General features: G+C 44.2%; 1 protein-coding gene across 1 annotated transcript in view; it reads right to left on the reverse strand.

The window, feature by feature from the left end:
- Positions 1-17,285: 17,285 nt before the first annotated feature.
- The window catches only part of chpt1 (choline phosphotransferase 1), a 52,797-nt gene continuing 49,587 nt past the window's right edge, over positions 17,286-20,495 (reverse strand). Inside the window, exon 8 of the mRNA XM_072484786.1 lies at positions 17,286-19,183. Within this exon, the coding sequence (XP_072340887.1) occupies positions 19,055-19,183 (129 nt within the window). The 3' untranslated portion in view covers positions 17,286-19,054. The remainder of the gene's footprint in view (positions 19,184-20,495) is intronic.

The following is a 20,495-nucleotide window of genomic DNA, read 5'->3' on the forward strand; positions in this document are numbered from 1 at the left end:
CACCAGGCAGGAATGTTCCCTTCCAGTCGGAGAACACTTCAGCAGTCAAGGGCATTCAGCCTCTGATCTCCGGGTAAGGGTTCTCCAAGGCAATCCTAGATAACCTTCTTCACTATCCACTGTGCCACCAATCTTGGTGTCATCTGCAAACTTACTAACCATGCCTCCTAAATTCTCATCCAAATCATTAATATAAATCACAAATAACAGTGGACCCAGCACCGATCCCTGAGGCACACCACTAGTCACAGGCCTCCAGTTTGAAAAACAACCCTCTACAACCACCCTCTGTCTTCTGTCGTCCAGCCAATTTTGAATCCAATTGGCAACCTCGCCCTGGATCCCGTGAGCTTTAACCTTCTGCAACAACCTACCATGCGGTACCTTGTCAAAGGCTTTGCTAAAGTCCATGTAGACAACGTCTACTGCACTGCCCTCATCTACCTTCTTGGTCACCCCCTCAAAAAACTCAATCAAATTTGTGAGACATGATTTTCCACGCACAAAGCCATGCTGACTGCTCCAAACCAGTCCTTGCCTCTCTAAATGCTTGTAGACCCTCTCTCTCAGAATACCTTCTAGCAACTTACCTACTACAGACGTTAGGCTCACCGGTCTGTAGTTCCCAGGCTTTTCCCTGCTGCCCTTCTTAAACAAGGGCACAACATTCGCTACTCTCCAATCATCATGCACCTCACCTGTGGCTGCCGATGATTCAAATGTCCCTGTTAGGGGACCCGCAATTTCCTTCCTAGCCTCCCACAACATCCTGGGATACATTTCATCAGGTCCTGGGGATTTATCTACCTTGATGCGCTTTAAGACTTCCAGCACCTCCTCCTCTGTAATATGCACACTTCTCAAGACATCACTATTTATTTCCCTTAGTTTCCTAACATCCATGCCTTTCTCCACCGTGGATACCGATGAGAAATATTCATTCAGGATCTCACCCAACTCTTGTGGCTCTGCACATAGATGTCCTTGTTGATCCTTAAGAGGCCCTACTCTGTCCCTAGTTACTCTTTTTCTTTTATGTATCTGTAGAAGCTCTTTGGATGCTGTGTTTCAGGAGGAAGTCACACCCCTTAGATTAATTACCGTGAATTCGGCCAGTGGTCAGGGACAGGAGGGTGTGACTATGAGTGAGGCAAGTGGAGGGATCCTAAACGTAGGGTTGCAAGAGCCTCAGCCCTTGTCCAACAGATTCGAGATTCTTGCTCCCTGTGTGGACGAGAGCATGGAGAAAAGAGAAATGTAGTCGTAATCGAAGATAGTATGGTTAGGAGCATAGACACTGTTTCCATGCGATCAGGATCAAGAGTCCTGAAGGTTGTGTTGCCTACCTGGTGCCAGGGTTCAGTATTTATCATCTAAGCTCCAGAGGAACGTGGAGTGATGGGGAAAGATCCAGTTATCATGGTTCAATAAGCTGGAATAAGGGTGGCACGGTAGCATAGTGGTTGGCATTGTTACTTCACAGTGCCAGGGACCTGGGTTCGATTCCAGGCTTGGGTCACTGTCTGTATGGGGTGTGCACATTCTCCCCGTGTCTGTGTGGGTTTCCTCCGGGTGCTCGGGTTTCCTCCCACAAGTCCCAAAAGACGTACTTAGGTGAATTGGACATTCTGAATTCTCCCTCAGTATACCCGAACAGACACCGGAGTGTGGCAACGAGGAGATTTTCACAGAAACTTCATTGCAGTGTTAATGTAAGCCAACTTGTGACACTAATAAAGATCATTACATGTTAGGATAGAGTTTCTGCTGATGAAATATGAGAAGCTAGGGGCTAAATTAAAAAGCAGAACCAAAATGGTAATAATCTATGGATTACTATCTGAGCCATGACATAGGGTTAATAGGATTAAAGAGGTAAATGCGTGGCTCAAAGGTTGGTGTGGAAGAAATGGGTTTAAATTAATGGGGCATTGGCACCAGTACTGGAGGAGGGAGCTGTTCTGATGGGACAGTCTCCACCAGAATCATTCTGGGACCAGAGTCTTGCTGAATTGCATAACTGGGGCTGTAAATAGGTCTTTAAACTAAATAGCCAGATTGGGGTGGGGGTGGGGGGGGGGGGGGGGGGGGGGGGGCAGTTTCATGGAAAATTAGAAAATCAAAGTTAAAGGAGAAGGTAGGAGGGGAGGTTAGTGAAGAGGTGGACTGTTAGCAGAAAATGAAATGAAACGTATGAACGTCATATTGCACCAAGGAATCAGACAAGAGTAGGGAAATTTGATAATAGAACAAACTTAAAGGCTCTGTTTTTGAATGTACTGTTGTAGGGAAAAATCCCTTGTACCAATGCATTCAAGAGGCCGAGTCTCAAGGCAAGCCTCAAAGCGTTGTTCTTTATTGTACAATGACTGAAGCCTTCAGGGAGACCCACGCAGCCAGCTCAGAAACAATGGCTTGGTCCACGTTGATCTCGACAATTATGCATTCGCTCTGGATTTTTATAGGAATCCAAATTTGAGCAGGAACATTTGCTCATACATAATAGTTAAAGGGTAGTTTTGATATAGATCTCTCAGACAGGTTTAAACTGAGAATATGCATCTTTGTCAATTTGCATCTGTATGGTGTGTGTCCGTGTTGATGAGATTATCTGTGCTCGCTCCGGTGTCCCTCCCTTCTCTAATGTGTTTTCCATTATCTCCCTGATGTGTCTCCTTAACTAAATCGACCTCCGATGTCTGTGGCTGTGCTATGCTTTTGTTTCTGTGTTTGCTAGATGAGGAGTTAATGTCATCTTTGTCCTGCTGTGTACACTAGGGGACACTATTCTAATCTATACATTTATTTTATTCCTTCTATTCTGGTTTCTTTGCCTGCCTTGGCCATTTTATTAATATATTATTTCATTCTTTCATAAGTCTTTGCAATACAGTTGTGCCATATATCCCACTGCCAGGGTCTTGACTCGCAGATATCCCGATCTCCTGGCCATGGGGCCGTTTTAAGATGCAGCTTCGTGCTGGGCAGAACAAGTGTCTTCCATCATTAAGATGAAGCTTCGTGCTGTTGCTGGGCAGAACAAGGGTCTTCCATCATTAAGATGCAGCTTTGTGCTGTTGCTGGGCAGAACAAGGGTCTTCCATCAATTTCGAATTAAAGGTCTCCCAGCTGTGCAGAAGGGGATTTAAACGAATGTCCATCCGGGTGTCCCCTTCTGCATTGTGGGCACATTATAAACGGTGCCAATCAGCCCAATAAAACAGTTTCATAAATGAAGAATGTTTGATGAGATGAGATAAAAATATGGTCTTGGAAAATGGCCTACTTCAATCCCTCCTCTCGTCCAGGGGGTCCCATTCATGGCTGACCCCCCCCCCCATGGACGATCTTCAGAGGTATAGAGACCTGTGCAGATGTCGTCCTTGCTGTTGTTCCTCTTCCTCTATGGTGTGGTGAAATTCTTGCATCTGGATACTGGCAGTGGGTAGCGTTCTCGATACAATATTCGCACATATCATTTTAATACAAGTTAGCCCCAGGCAGAGTGTGAACAGGATGGCTACTACTAAAATGAATCCTTTCATGATGTATGCTCCCCAAACTGTGTTAAACAACCACCCTAACCATTCATCAGTCCCTGCAAATCCCTGCTTAAAGCTATCCAATTGCTTTTGTATCCTGGACATGGCTGCTGTTATGTTTAATGTTTCGTCATGTACATATGTTTCCTCCAGTTTCCTCCCACAGTCCAAAGATGTGCAGGTTAGGTGGATTGGCCATGATAAATTGCCCTTAGTGTCCAAAATTGCCCTTAGTGTTGGGTGGGGTTGCTGGGTTATGGGGATAGGGTGGAGGTGTTGACCTTGGGTGGGTGCTCTTTCCAAGAGCCGGTGCGGACTCGGTGGGCCGAATGGCCTCCTTCTGCACTGTAAATTCTATGATAATCTATGATAATCTATGACATGTAATGCATTTTTCTTTGATGATGGTGCATACCCCTCCTTGTCTGGCTAACTGATAGTTTACTGCATATCTCGTTTGCTGTGTGTATAGTCTGAGCTCCGTGAGTTCTTGGTCAATTGCCCCTAGTGCTTGTAGGGTGCTGTTCCCTAAGATGGTCAGTCCGCATATGAAGAAATTCCTATTCTTGGCACTGACCACTCCTGCTGCGCCCCCTAGGGATAGTGTCCCCAGAAATCTATATCCCAAAGAAGATCCTAATGTGACAGGGGCCTGCCAGTCGGCGCAGAATTCTGCGTTGATGGCCCTGGTCACTATGCGTTTCTGGACATGCCCTTCGCTTGGGCATGGAACCGTGAGGGGTCTGATTGTCGCTACGGCAAAGAACCTTGGAGGCCTGTCTGTGGCCGTCATGTATATATTTTAAAATAAAAACACATAACCCTCCTTAACCCGATAACATGCATTACCCCTGGGTCGCCTGACCCCATGGTTCCATGTTGTGGAACCTTCCCTCCCCCGGGACTGCCCACTCGATTGTACCCCTTGGTGAGAATGGAATGGGTATGTCCACGAGGCTGAGCTTACGTGGGTGCCGTTGCACTTGCCACACATGAGCTGCCTACCCGCGGTGGCTGCAATGCATTTTTGTTGCTTGCAGTCACAGGTGAAGTGTCCTTCCCGGACCCGGCACTCCTGGAGAGCACAATGTGTCTCAGCGCACAAATCGTTTTTAGGGACAAAAGCATGCACGCACCCCCATCCCTTTCCCTTAAAACATTGTGGGTAGTCCCCATGTGTGTCTACCCATTGGGGTCCCAACCCCCCTGGAATTCCCGGCTCAGTGAGCTCTACACACCTCCCTTGTATCCCTTGTTTAAAGTACCCACTATGTTCCTTGCAGGGCGCCCCTGATGTGCCGATAGTGAATAACTCTTGTGGGAGCCACCCTGATGTCGCGATGAATAGGGAGTTTACTGATCGCGCTGAAGAGTAACAAGCGGTTCTATTCCCATAAATCTGAATGTGTGTTTTCAGGAATAGGTTTTCTTCCACGATTGGTGGTGCTGCTCCCCTAACCCTCATGTGTTGGAGTATATTTACAATGGTCATGGCTATCATCAAATGTGTCCCTATTGCCATATCGTTTTTTACAACAGTATTTTTTATAATTATAGTATATACAGAAAATAAACCGGTAATTAAATTAAAAGTTGTTTGTTTCGACATCTTGATAGTAGATCTGGTCCTGGTACCTGTGGAATTTAAATATAAAAGAAAAATAGTATCTTTAATTCATTTGTCTTCATACAGCTTCAATTGAGTCCAGTGTTTCCAGATCCCCTGTCCCCTTATATCTATACAGGCACAGGTATCTCCGCTAATAATGACCTCGTAAGGTCCGTGCCATCTCGGGGCAAATCCTGGTTTTGCAGGAAGCATTTTTGTTAAGACCCGACTCCCGGCTTTTGAGACCTCCGGTAATATTTCTGAGTCCTCTTTTGTGTCGACCTGTGCCTGATTTAGAATTACGGATCGGCGCATCCCCTTTAATTGGGTGCTAAGGTCTCGGATGTATTGACGGATCTTATCCTTTATCGGGCCCACATCTGTCCCACCTGTAATAATGCTTTTGGGTAAGTGCATTGCTCGCCCAGTCATCAGCTCGTATGGAGTCAAGCTGGTAGTTCGATTTGTGGTCGCCCTAAGCCTCATCAGAACTGCAGGTAGGACTTCTGTCCAATTTCTACCTGAGGATTGCATTGCTTTTGCTATGGTTACTTTTAGAGTCCGATTCATCCTCTCCACCATCCCGGAACTTTGTGGGTGGTAGGGGATGTGAAATTTCTGTTTTATATCCCCCATCGGGGAATGACTTCTGCTGCCAAGATCCTGGCTACCGTTGGGGCTGTACAATTGGTTGTGGGGAATGCTTCCACCCACCTGGTGAATTGATCTACTATTACCAGGCAGTATGTTTTCCTGTGAGAGGGGGGCAATGGTCCTATGAAATCCATTTGTATCTGTTTCCAGGGTCCCTTCGGTCTGGGTTGGTGTCCCATCTTTATCTTTATGGGCTTTCCGGGGTTGTGTTGTGCACATACAGTGCATCTGCGGCAGTATGTAGCCACATCCCGTCCCAATCTTTTCCACCACCACTCTCTCCCCAGGCTTTGTATCATTGCATCCCTGCCTGTGTGGGGGAGTCCATGGTGTAGTTCCAGTAATGTGGTCTGGATGCATCCTGGTGCCAATACCCGGTTATCTTTCCTCCACACCCCATCTGTCGGGATTCACTGTCTTCTGTGGGCGTGGCAACACTAATCCTCTCCTGTCTCCCATCTCCCGGGTTTGGGGTCCCTTTTAGTCACCCTTGTGAATTCCGGGGATGTGGTGCCTCCGGGGTTGGTCTGTAGTGGTCTTGGGGTCTCCCATGTTTTCCCCAACACGTTGCTTCGGTGTGCCCTGCCCTGTGGCAGTGGTCACAGCGGGGTCCGCCATTCTCTGGTCTCCCCCTGAATGGTGCTCCCCTGCAGAATCTCGCCATATGCCCTGGCTGGCCACACGTGTAGCAGCTGAGCCCGTTTCTTCCCTCACCTCCGTTATGGGGGGTTCTGGTCCTCTCTGGTCTGGGCTTTGTCTGGGCAACCTTCCCTTCCTTTATCCCGCTAGCCCACTTGACTAGCTCGTCATAGTCCTGGGATGCTATCACCCCCATCTTAAGGATTTCTTGGTGTGCCTCTGATAGCCCGTCCTTGAATGCCTGGATAAAAGGCCTGTCCCCCCTATCCACATTGTCCTGTCCTGAACACTCCTTATATACCTGGAATAATCTCTCTCCAAACTCCGATGCACTTACCCCCGCCCTTGTTTAGTATTTGTGATCCTGCTCCAATTAGTGGGGGAGTTCCCTAAGACCCGTTGGATTTCTGTCTTAAATAATGTGAAGGGTGCCTGCTGGGCGTCTATCTCAGCCGTTACAGGAACGGCATGTGTCCACCTTCCTCCATTATAGTCCTGTGCTGCTTGGGTCGCTGGCCCTCCTGCCACTAGCCTCCATTTATCCGCTGGACAGGCTGCCCTGACCAGCTGGTGTATGTCCCTTAAATGCAACTGGTGCCCTACCCAGAGTGTATCTAATTCGCCCCAAAATTCCAGGTTTGCGCTTCTGGATTTTAACTTCCTCAGTGAGGCCATAATCTGCTGCCTTTCCCCTGGGGTGAAAGGCTTATAGGTTGCTTTCGGTTGTGCTGCCGTCCCTCCCCTGGTGACTGGCGCTAGATTGTAATTTTTTATGTCCCACTCTGATACTGGAGCGGTTGCATCGCTCTGCACTGACTCGTATGAGGGCAGAGGGTCCGTTTACTTTGATCTCTGCGCTATCTCCGCAGTGTGGTTTCTGCGCTCTAATTCCCTCACTCTTTCCTGCAACACCGTAATTTGTTCTGTCTCTTTGTGTCTTTCCTCCATGGAGGCATTTACCCTCTCAGTTAGTCCAGCTAACTGGGTCACCAACATTACTCCCATCATTTTTGTTTTGTCCCGTTTTACTCCGTCCACCCATTTTCTTTGATCTTCCAAAGGTTGTGATGCGTTCCACCCTTTCCGTTTCATCTTTGCAACAATCGCTTCTCTGGCTAACAAATACTTAAAAATGAGAGCTACTGCAGTTTCTCCCTTCGTAACGTGGTCTGCCATTTTTCTGTCTAACAGTCCTGCAACCCCCGTGTGCTGGTTCCAACAGTAAAAGTGCCCCAACTCTCTCTCTCTTATCTCCTTGTCACTGATACTGCTCCAGCACCTGTATTGCTGTAGGGTCTCGTAGTGGGGCCCCAGTGAGTCTCGGCCCCTGTGCTCCCCCAACTATTCCTGACACCTCACGCTTGGTCTATTTTGTGTTGTCTTATTGGGATGTGTGCTGGTCTTTAGTGGGTTTGTCGGCCCCTGTCCCCAGCCCCTTTATGTACAACGCCTCCCGCTTGGCCACCACTTCCACTAGCAAGGCTGATCCGTCACCCCAAAGAGGGAGCCTCAGCTCCCTGGTACCCTGCTATGGATTGTGGTGTTCCCTACAGACGAACAAGGTTATCAAACTCCGCCCGGGCCCCTAATAAACTCTCCGTCGTCGTGTCTCTTGGTCAGGGTGGATCGGGTCCCCTTTTCCTCAACACTTACACATGTGTATCTGTTATCAAAGCCCCCGTTATAATTAGTAACTGTGTCGACTCTGCGTTATTCACCCCTACAGAGTCTGTGTTGTTACCCGATTTACACTGTCCGTGCCTTGCACCCTGAGTGCCTGTGCCTCTCAGTGCCCGCTTCAACACCCAACCTTAACGTGGGAGATTCCTCCTCTTAACGTTCGATTTAAGGTAGGGCACCTTGAGTCAAGCACTCCCTTGTCCTATTGCCTTGGCACAGACAGCGGTTTCACTTACAATCCTGGGTTAGTCACACCAATTAGTTCTGCATGCGGTTCTTATCCTTATTTTAGTCTTAATTCCTTATTCTCGTTATCAAAATACCCCAAAAACTGTTATCTTTACCTCTGGTCCTCTATTTCTTCTATTAATAGTTTCACATAAGGTTTTACTTACCTTCTTCCACGCGGTCGTTTTGACCTATACCTCTTTAACGCACGGTATCTCTGTCCGGCGTCCTCTTTTCCTCAAAATAAATACTCTGTTTTAATTTTTAAAAACCTAGGCAAGATTATACAATTCTCGAGGACAACATTTAAACGGACAAACCCTAACCCTTAAAGGTACCTTACTTTGAACGGAGACTTGTACCCGTTGTTGACTACCCTGGATTTTTATCAGATTCGTTTGAATTTGATCCCGGCTTCCAGACCGTGGCCACCAGTCAGAAGTCAGACATCAAACCCTGCTCTTGCAGCGCCATTTGTTGTAGGGAAAAATCCCTTGTACCAGTGCATTCAAGAGGCCGAGTCTCAAGGCAAGGTTCAAAGTGTTGTTCTTTATTGTACAATTACTGAAGCCTTCAGGGAGACCCACGCAGCCAGCTCAGAAACAGTGGCTTGGTACACGTTGATCTCGACAATTACACATTCGCTCTGGATTTTTATAGGAATCCAAATTCGAGCGGGAACATTTGCTCATACATAATAGTTAAAGGGTAGTTTTGATTTAGATCTCTCAGACAGGTTTAAACTGAGAATATGCATCTTTGTCAATTTGCATCTGTATGGCGTGTGTCCGTGTTGATAAGATTATCTGTGCTCGCTCCGGTGTCCCTCCCTTCTCTAATGTGTTTTCCATTATCTCCCTGATGAGTCTCCTTAGCTAAATCGACCTCCGATGTCTGTGACTGTGCTATGCTTTTGTTTCTGTTTGCTAGATGAGGTGTTAATGTCATCTTTGTCCTGCTGTGTGTGTAGGGGACGCTAATCTAATCTATACATTTATTTTATTCCTTCTAGTCTGGTTTCTTTGCCTGCCTTGGCCATTTTATTAATATATTATTTCATTCTTTCATAAGTCTTTGCAATACAGTTGTGCCATATATCCCACTGCCAGGGTCTTGACTCGCAGATATCCCGATCTCCTGGCCATGGGGCCGTTTTAAGATGCAGCTTCGTGCTGTTGCTGGGCAGAACAAGTGTCTTCCATCATTGAGATGCAGCTTCATGCTGTTGCTAGGCAGAACAAGTGTCTTCCATCGTTAAGATGCAGCTTCGTGCTGTTGCTGGGTAGAACAAGGGTCTTCCATCAATTTTGAATTAAAGGTCTCCCAGCTGTGCAGAAGGGGATTTAAACGAATGTCCATCCGGGTGTCCCCTTCTGCATTGTGGGCACATTATAAACGGTGCCAATCAGTCCAATAAAACAGTTTCATAAATGAAGAATGTTTGATGAGATGAGATAAAAATATGGTCTTGGAAAATGGCCTACTTCAGTACAAAGCATTCAGAACAAAATTAATGAGTTACCCGTGCAAATAGAGACAAAGAGGTGAGGGATATAATTTGGTGGTGATTACTGAGACATGGTTACAAAGAGATCCGGTCTGGAAGTTGAATATTCAAGGGTACTCAGTATTTCAGAAGGATAGACAGAAAGGAAAAGTAGTCTTGCTAGTAAAGGAAGGGATCAGTGCTGTAGTAAGAAATTATATAGGCACTGGAAATCAGGATGTGGAATCAGTCTGGGTAGAAATAAGAAATAGCAAAGGAAAGAAGTCCCCAAGAAATAGCAAAGGAAAGAAGTCCCTGGTGGGAGTAATCTATGGATCCCCCAATAGTAGTTCTGCAGTGAGGCATAGTATAAACCAGGAAATATTGGAGGCTTGTAAGAAAGGTAAGACGATAGTCATGGATGATTTCAATATGCATGGTGTGTGGATTAATTGGCAAAGGTATCCTCGAGGGAGAGTTCATTGAATGTATTAGAAATTGTTTCTTGGAGCAATATGTTGTGGACCCAACCAGGCAGCAGGCTATTCTGGATTTAGTATTGTGTAATAAGAAGGGATTAATTAATGGCCTAGTAGTTAAAGATCCTCTAGGGTAGAGTGATCATAGCAGGATAGCATTTCAATTCAATTGAGGGCGCAGAACTGGAGTCCCACATTTGCATTCTGGAGTTAAACAAAGATAATTATGTCAGCATAATTTGGCGCTAGTGGGCTGGGCAGGAAAACTAAAAGTAGTTGATGAGCAGTAGCAGTTGTTTAAGGAGATATTCAATTCCTCCTAACTAAAATATATTCCAGAGAAGAAGAAAGATTGTAAGAGGGAAAAAAACATCCATGGCTAAGCAAGGAATTTAAAGATAACATAAAGACAAAAAAATAAGGCATATCATATTGCAAAGGCCAGTGGTAGGCTGGAAGGTTGGCAAACTTTAAAAAATCAACAAAGGGTTACTAAAAAAGTAATAAAATAGCAAAGGTAAATTATGAAAGAAACCGCGTGCGAAATATAAAAAAAGGATAACAAAAGCTTTTATAAGTATATAAAAGGGAAGAGAGTAGCTAAAGCCAAAAGAGAAAATGCTGGAAAATCTCAGCAGCTTCTGAAGGGTGAGAAAATAGCTAATGTTTCAAGTCCAGATGACCCTTTGTCAAAGTTAAAGAGCCTGTTAGTCCCTTGGAGGATGAAACTGGGGAGTTAAAAGTGGGGAACCCTGAAATGGCGACAAAGCCAAATCAATATTTTGCCTTAGTTTTCATGGTGGAAGACACTAGTATCATCTCAATAGTAACAGGTAATACAAGAGGTAATAGAAAGGAAAGATAAAGGACAATCATCATTAATAAACAAAAAGTACTAGATTGTCGATTGTAGGGGCTGGTTTAGCACAGTGCTAAATAGCTGGCTTTTAAAGCAGACCATGGCAGGCCAGCAGCGCGGGTTCAATTCCCGTACCAGCCTCCCCGAACAGGCGCCGGATTGTGGCAACTAGGGGCTTTTCACAGTAACTTCATTTGAAGCCTACTTGTGACAATCAGCGATTTTCGTTTCATTTAATTTAATTTCAGATTGAAGGTAGGCATGTTCCCAGGACCTGATGACTTACATCCTAGGTCTTAAAGGAAGTGGCAGCAGAGTTAGTGGATCCATTGATTATATTCCAATATTCCTTGGATGCGGGAAAGGTTGTAGTGGATTGGAAAATGCTAACGTAACACTCTTATTCAAAAGGACAGGGAGGCACAAAGTAGGAAACTATAGACAATTAGTTTAACATCTGTCATAGGGAAATTGTTAGAATCCAGTATTAAGGAAGTACTAACATGACATTTAGAAAGTCAAAACTCAATCCATCAGTCAGTGTGGTTTTAGGAAGGGTAAATCGTGTTTGACTAATTTGCTAGCGTTCTTTGAAGATGTAACAAGTCAAGTGGATAATGGGGATCCTGTAGTATATCTGGACTTCCAAAAGGCATTTGATAAGGTGCCGCACAAAAGGTTAATACACGAGGTAAGATCACATAGGATTAGGGGCAAATTATTAGCTTGGATAGAAGGCTAGTTAACCAAAAGAAGGCAGAGTCAGGATAAATTGTTTTTTTTTTGGTTGGCAAGATATAACTAGTGAAGTGCTACAGCGTTCGGTCCTTGAGCCTCAACTATTTACCATATATATATATATTAATGACTTGGATATAGGGATGGAAGGTACTATAGCCAAATTTGCAGATGACACTAAAACAGGAAGGATAGTAAGTTGCAATAAGGAAATAAGAAAATTACAAATGGATATGAATAGGTTAGGCGAGTGGGCCAGAATTTGGCAGATGGCGTTTAATGTGGATGTGTGAGGTTATCATTTTGATCGGAAAACTAGAAAGGCAACTTATTCCCTAAATGGAAAGAAACTTCAGTGCTTCAGTGCAGAGGGACCTGGGTGTCCTAGTGCATGAATCACAGAAAACTAGCATTCAGGTACAGCTGGTAATAAGGAAGGCAAATTAAATTTTTGCTTTCATAGCTAAAGGAATAGAGTATAAAAGTAGAGAGGTGTTGCTGCAACTGTACAAGGCATTGGTGAGACTGGACCTGGAGTACTGTGTACAGTTTCCAAAGATGAGGGGTCTGTCTTATGAAGAGAGATTAAACAGTTTGGGCCGAGTCTCTCTTGAGTTTAGAAGAATCAGTGGAGATTTAATTGAGGTATAAAAGGTATTGACAAAGGAGACATAAAGCGGAAGTTGCCTCTTGTAGGGCAATCTAGAACGAGAGGTCACAGTTTTAGGATAAGGGGTAGCAAATTTAAAACAGATGAGGAGAGATTACTTCTCTTGTGGATCTGTGAAATTCATTATCCCAGAGTGCGTTGGATGCTGGGACATTGAGTAAATTTAAGGAGCAGATAGACAGATTTTAAATTAGTCATGTGTTGAAGGGTTATAATAATAATAATAATCTTTGTCCCAAGTAGGCTTACACTACCACTGCAATGAAGTTACTGTGAAAAGCCCCGAGTCGCCACATTCCGGCACCTGTTCGGGTACACGGAGGGAGATTTCAGAATGTCCAAATTACCTCACTTTACCTGTCTTTCGGGATTTGTAGGAGGAAACCGGAGCACCCGGAGGAAACCCATGCAGACACAGGGAAAACGTGCAGACTCCACACAGACAGTGATCCAAGCCGGGAATCGAACCTGGGACCCTGGAGCTGTGAAGCAACAGTGCTGGAGAATGGGCTAGAAAGTGGTGTTAAGACCGAGAGGAAATCAGCCATGATTTTATTCAATGGCAGAGCCTACTCCTACTTCTAGTTCTTATCTCTGCCTATGATCACACAAAGACCCCACTGGAATTGGTTAGTAAATTCTGATACCTTATATTCACATACTTATGAACCTACAAATAAGTAGTAGTCCACTCAGCCCACTGAGCCTGCTCTATCATTCAATTAGATCATGGCTGATTTGATTGTGGCCTCAACGCCACATTCTACCTTCCTACTTCTCATCTTCACCTTTTAAGGGGTCTTTTTTTAAACTGTGTCCTACTTCTAGTAAAATTTGGGGAGGATACCAAGAATTGAACCCAAGGCCTTATACGGGCAAATCAACCAGACTGGGAACGACCTACATTCATGGGGACACTGACTCTTGACTCTTTGGACATGCATTGAGAAAGCAGTACCACCTTTGGCCAAGTCACATGGTGCACATGGAATAACATCAAGCTGACTCTTAGGACCAAGATGATGGTTTCTGAGGTATGTGTTCTCAACACCTTGTATGGCTATGAAACATGGATGACTTGCGGCTATCAAAAAGGAGTCTCAACAACTTTCATCTTCATTGTTTGCACATTCTGAGCACTCTGTGGAAGGTCAAAAAATACCCAAGTAATTTACAAAATAATTAGAGTTTGACAGCACTGTAGGTAGATCTTAATCACAGACAATAGTGATTCAAGACAGCGGCTCACCAGCACCACTGCCTTGTCAACGAATGCTGTCTTGCTAACAATGTCCATTTATCATATACAAATAAAAAGATAGTTTGTAAACACAGCATGTTGTTACGATCTGCTTGAAAAGGCGCTGGAAGCAGATCAAACAGGAACTTTCAAAAGAGCATTGATAAATATTTGATGAGTACAATTTTCAGAGTTATGGGGAACGAGCAGAAGCAGTGAGACCATTTGGATAACTCATTCAAAGAGTTGGAAGAGATATGATGGGCGAATGGCCTCTTCTTGTGGTATTTGATTTTATCAACACAGAACAAACTTCTGATTCCTTGGGCAAAATTCTCCCCCAACGGCGGGATGCCCGCCGACTGGCGCCAAAGCCGGCGCCAATCAGACTGGCATCGCGCCGGCAAAAAGGTGCGGAAGTCTCCGCATCTTTGGCGGCCTAGCCCCAACATTGAGGGGCTAGGCCGACGCCGGAGGGATTTCCGCCCCGCCAGCTGGCGGAAATGACGTTTGTTGCCCCGCCAGCTGGCGCGGAAATGCGGCGCATGTGCGGGAGCGTCAGCGGCCGCTGTCAGTTTCCCAGCGCATGCGCGGGAGCGTCAGCGGCCGCTGTCAGTTTCCCGCGCATGCGCAGTGGGGAGAGTCTCTTCCGCCTCCGCCATGGTGGAGGCCGTAGCGGAGGCGGAAGGGAAAGAGTGCCCCCACGACACAGGCCCGCCCGCGGATCGGTGGGCCCCGATCGCGGGCCAGGCCACCGTGGGGGCACCCCCCGGGGTCAGATTGCCCCGCGCCCCCCCCCAGGACCCCGGAGCCCGCCCACGCCGCCTGGTCCCGCCGGTAAATACCAGGTTTAATTTACGTCGGCGGGACAGGCAATTCCTGGGCGGGACTTCGGCCCATCCGGGCCGGAGAATCCAGCGGGGGGGTCCCGCCAACCGGCGCGGCCGGATTCCCGCCCCCGCCCAATCTCCGGGAGCGGAGACTTCGGCGGGGGCGGAATTCACGGCGGCCAACGGCCATTCTCCGACCTGGCGGGGGGGTCGGAGAATGACGCCCCTGGTTACAGAGCCTGGTGGATCGATGAAAGTAGACAAAAATCTGCAACCAGAGGAAAGGAAATAAAAGGCGACAGAGAAGGATTATTTTATTTAATGTTGTTTGCTCAAGGTATCTGAAAATAGTGTCAACATAACATTGACAATTTTACATTAATTTGTTGATTATATCCAGTTTGCAGAAGTATTGGAACAGTCTGTAATTAAAGTACTAAACTTGCAGGACTTGAAAGGCCCAAAATCAAACAATGCAATCCTTTTAACTGGATTGCAGCAAGAAATTCAAACGGAAATGGTTGCCTCACAGAACAAGATGATGATAGATAGTGAGTGACATCTACCCGAGAGCTATCCAAATCAAGAATAAAAGAATACCCACATGGAACATACAAAGTTGAGGTTCAGTTTTAACGTGATTTTGTTGTTTAATTGTAGTTTTTAATTTAAAAAATCACCAGCAACGATTTACCCAATAAGTCCTTGATTGTCATTTTCTTATAAAAATCAGAAACTCCTTCATGGTTTGTTTTTGAAATAATGTGTAAACTTATTGGTCGTCCACTTCATAAATGCTTTAGCACACTGGGCTAAATCGCTGGCTTTGAAAGAAGACTAAGGCAGGCCAGCAGCACGGTTCAATTCCTGTGCCAGCCTCCCCGAACAGGCGCTGGAATGTGGCGACTGGGGGCTTTTCAAAGTAACTTCATTTGAAGCCTACTTGTGACAATAAGCAATATTCATTCATTCATGTTCTATCAATCCTCCCCTTCATGTGACACAGCAACAAGAGGAGATAGTGACTGTTTGCACGTTTCTTCAGCCCATGATTTTCTGAGGGGAGACAGGAGCGGGCATGTATACCTATGCAACATTATGCAGTTAATATATTAAAGTTACAATGAATTGTTCAATGTATATTAGCTGCAGCTTTTAACAAAACCATAAGGTACTTATGCACGTTGTTATAAATGTTAGTATTGAATATCAATGGTTTGGATTTGTTGAGTTAACCAGGCTACTGATGTACAGAAAAAAGGCAACATATACTTTTTGTTTAAAAATTGTCACAATTATCCAGACATTAGCAATGTTTTATTCAAAAAAATATTGCAGTTACTGTCAAACATTTAAAAAACAGTAAGTGACTAACTAGAATTTCAGAATCAAGTCCAGGGGCCAGGCCAAAGGATCGCAAAATTGGGAGATAGTAAAAGCATGTTAGACCTATCTAATAAAATGAGAAATTAATTCACCGAACCAAAAAGGAAACAAGTGCACTAATTGACACAAAAACAGAAAGTGGTGGAAAATCTCAGCAGGTCTGACAGCATCTGTGGAGAGAGAACAAAGTCAATGTTGAGCCTGGATGACTCTTCATCCGTTATCCAGACTTGAAACATATATAGCATCTGTGAAGCTCTGTTCTCTCCACAGATGCTGTCAGACCTGCTAAGACTTTCTAGCATTTTCTGTTTCTGTTTTAGATTCCAGCATCCGCAGTAATTTGCTTTTATCTTTGACTCATTGGCAGTTTGAGCACTTTAAAGAGAGGACATTATGAAACGAGCTTGCACAGAATGTAGTCTAAAGCAGTACAGAAATCTAGGATAAAACTAGGCGAATTATAACCAGTCAGCAGCCAGCCTGAAAATCCCATCCAAAGTATTGGCTTAATCTAACCATTTAATGTCGAAACACTGCCCAAAATTTAACTACCCTGCCAGGTGGAGAAAATTAAAATTGGGGCTGTTGTTCTTCACTATAGTGACAGACTTGATAATGAACCTATATGTCACAACCTCCAATGTTTATAATGGAATTAATCCATTCAACCCAGCCAGAATGTATATATCCTGTAAGCACATTGTCATGTTGACGCCAGGGCTAAAAGTTAAATTGATAGGGCAGGTTGCACAGTTTTTGCTTGTATATCCAGGAGTCTCAAAGACTAAGGGGCGATCGGATTGAGGTGTTTACGATGATTAAAGGAGTTACTTCTTCTGGTGGGGAAGTGATCTTAAAATTAGAGCTAGGCAATCCAGGGGTGCTAACAGGAAGCGCTTCTTCAAACAGAGTGGAAATCTGGAACTCTTTTCCCATGGAAAGTATCAAGGTTGACGGTCAATTGGAATTTTCAAAACTGAGATTGATATATTTTTGTTGGACAAGGAACGGTATTATAGGATAGGAAACCAAGGTGGATAAATAGAGTTAAGATACAGCCACGATCTCACCGAATTATGGAATAGGCTTGAGGTGCTGAATGGCCTCTGTTTCTAGGTCTGTGTGTGATTCATTCTATATTCAAGCATGCCACTGAATTGAAGGCACTATTGTTGTTCAAAAAAAGTCTTTCAAAAACCGCTCCAGTATTTCTGGACAATACAAAGTTAACAACACAAAACATTTATGTAGATTCGATTTTAAGTTTAATTGAAAAAAGTAGAAAGACAATAAAGAAACAAAAGTGTTTGCATGGACCAAAATTCATTACTTTCCTACCCAGAAAGCAAAAGGAAATTGTAGATATATATATGTATAGATAACCTGAGGAACTTCACTTTTAACATCCAGTTTTACAGTTATAAAGTTTTAGTGAGCAACAGTACAATCTAGTACGTTAATCATTTCTTTATTTTCATTACTCGACTACTTAGCCCGTCTTATTACTAGACCAGAGTATATACCAACAACCTAAACTATTACAGCTTACATTAACATTAGGAAAATTTGGCAGCTTACTCGATTAGTGATAGATGGTTTCCATTACTTGTTTTGCTCGCTTTATAAAAAATACACATTCAAGCTTTCTAGCATTGCTATTGTCAGTATGTATTGCCCTTCCTGACTTGCCCTTGATGGTGTTGAACCACTGGAGTCCCACAGTGCAGTTAGGAAGGGAGTTCCAAAATTGTGACTCAGCGTTCATGAAAAAGTGATTATGTAGTGTAAACCTTCTGTCTGTCTCAATACATCAAACACCACCGACTGTTACAACTATAGTGGAATTTACTTGTTTAAATTCTTGAAAACTCTGTTTATGAAATTTGTCTTCAAACCTTTCTCTGTTCTACAAGTATCCATCTCTCCAACACCCCCTGTTAATTTGATCAAGTAGCCATTGAAATATCAGATGGTTGGAGTTGAAGCTCTGATCAGAAAGCATTGTGTGGTATTTGCATTATCAGTTTAAACATATTGCACAGTAAAAGACTTGAGGTTAAAATTGTATTACAAAATTTGTGTAAAAAAAGTTAACTTTTTCTACATCGAGAAACTGCTTCATTACTCGGATGCAATCTTTACTCCATCAAAGTTTGACCATTTCTCTAAAGCTGCCTTGCAGAACAAACAACAAAATTAAAATGGATAGAGCTACACAGCAGTAGCTTACAGTAATTCAAAGAAATTTGCCCATCAGGAGGCCATACACAAAACACTACCTGCATAAAACCACTGCCAGCATTCAACTGTTTATGTATGCATTAATACAATGTTCTTTTCTAACCACAGATGACATTGTCCCACTGGTGTTCCCTGTGCTGCTGTGCAGCTCTCGGGAAGGAAGCTACCTTGTTTGACAGTAGGTAACTGGCAGGTAAATTGAATGTGTGTCAATGCTTACTTCATTCCATTGCCCCCATTCGCACGATAACTGGATGGCAACTTGGGAACGATTCAGGTTCTGAACCATCTCCTCCCTTCTCCCACCAGCCTCCCCAAGAACACTTGAGTATTAAGTGTTAATTAACTCAGCACATTGCTGTCCATAACTGTGCTGCATGGCATGGTAGGTTTCTGTCACTGAGACCGTCCCAGCACATGAGTCTATTCTGGAACATTCTTACATGGAGGTTTATTCCTGATTGCAGGACCTTGCATATAAAGATGAATGGCGGAGGTTGACATAATTTTGAGATTTTTTTTGTGAAGGTTTGGAGCTAGAATCTTATGCACTCAGATTTGACAATAATGGACAAGTGATGAATTAACATAGATTCTACTCAATCTTTCTGAAATCATAATGAAATCATTTAAATGTTAATTACAGGCCCTTCTAGATTAATAAGGTCTGGTTGGTTTAATGGTTGATCGGGATTTCTGATACAAGATAATGGCTTGTTTTCACTTGTGTGGTCCCTCGCTGTCTCTTCCTCCTCCTGTTGGGCAAATTGTCAGTCATGATGGTTCTGAACCTGCTCTGGAGCTTGATGTGGAATTCGGAAGACCTCGATCTTGAGGTGTGATGCGATCTGAATGCAGACACTGATGCAGTAAATCAGCAAATCGCACAGGGAGAACATCTGAAAAGAAGCATAACAGGACTTGGGATTTTACATCTCATGCACCATTCAGCAACAACTTGCATTTATATATCACCTTTAAAAGTGTAAAATGTTCCATGGTTATTATTGAACAAAATTTGACATTGAGCCACATAAGGAAACATTAGGGTGCTGAAAATCTGCATTAGAGAGGAAGGTTTTCAGGAACATCTTAGAATAGGTTGAGGTTTAGGAAGGGAATTCCAGAGCTTAAGACCAAGACAGCTGAAGACAAGGCAACTAACGGTGGGGCGATTCTAGTCAGTGGTGCTCATGGGGCTAGAATTAGACCAGCACAAAGATGACGGAGGGATGGAGGTTGCAGAGATACTGAGAGGTGCAAGTTACAGATATACAGAGGGATGGAGCGTACAGAGATACAGTTGGATGGAGGTTACAGAGATACAGAGGAATGGAGGTTACAGTTTTACAGAAGGATGGAGGTTACAGAGATACAGTTGGATGGAGGTTACAGGGATACAGAGAGGAGGTTACAGATATACAGAAGGATGGAGTTTACAGAGATACAGAGAGATGGAGGTTACAGATATACAGAAGCATGGAGTTTACAGAGATACAGAGGGATGCAAGTTACAGAGATACAGAGGGATGCAAGTTACAGAGATAAAGAGGGACGAGGCAAGGGAGGGGACTGAAAACTAGGAAGTAAATGTTAAAACTTGAAGCTTTATTAGACTGACAGCCGCTATAAATTAGTGAACATGGGGATAATTGGTGAAGTGGGCCAGGTGTGATTTAGGATATGGGCAGCAGATTTTTGGATGAGCTATATAGTACAATAAGGGTGGCCAACTGTTGCTGAGTGTAGAGCTAACAAAAGCATGAGTGAGGACTTCAGCAGCAGATAATAATAATCTTTATTGGTGTCACAAATAGGCTTACATTAACACTGCAATGAAGTTACTGCAGAAATCCTTTAGTCGCCACACTTCGGTGCTTGTTCAGGTACACTGAGGGAGAAAACCGTTGCCCCACAAGGCTGTGTCCTCAGCCCCCTACTATACTCCTTATACATCTATGACTGTGTGGCCAAATTCCCCTCCAATTCAATTTTCAAATTTGCTGATGACACCACCCTGGTGGGTCAGATCTCAAGCAATGACGAGACAGAGTACAGGAATGAGATAGAGAATCTGGTGAACTGCTGTAACGACAATAATCTCCCCCTCAATATCAACAAAATGAAGGAGATTGTCATCGATTTCAGGAAGCGTAGTGGAGAACATGCCTCTGCTGCATCAATGGGAACAAAGTAGAAAGGGTTGAGAGC

The sequence above is a fragment of the Scyliorhinus torazame genome, chromosome 19, assembly GCF_047496885.1.
Source record: "Scyliorhinus torazame isolate Kashiwa2021f chromosome 19, sScyTor2.1, whole genome shotgun sequence".
NCBI lineage: Eukaryota > Metazoa > Chordata > Chondrichthyes > Carcharhiniformes > Scyliorhinidae > Scyliorhinus > Scyliorhinus torazame.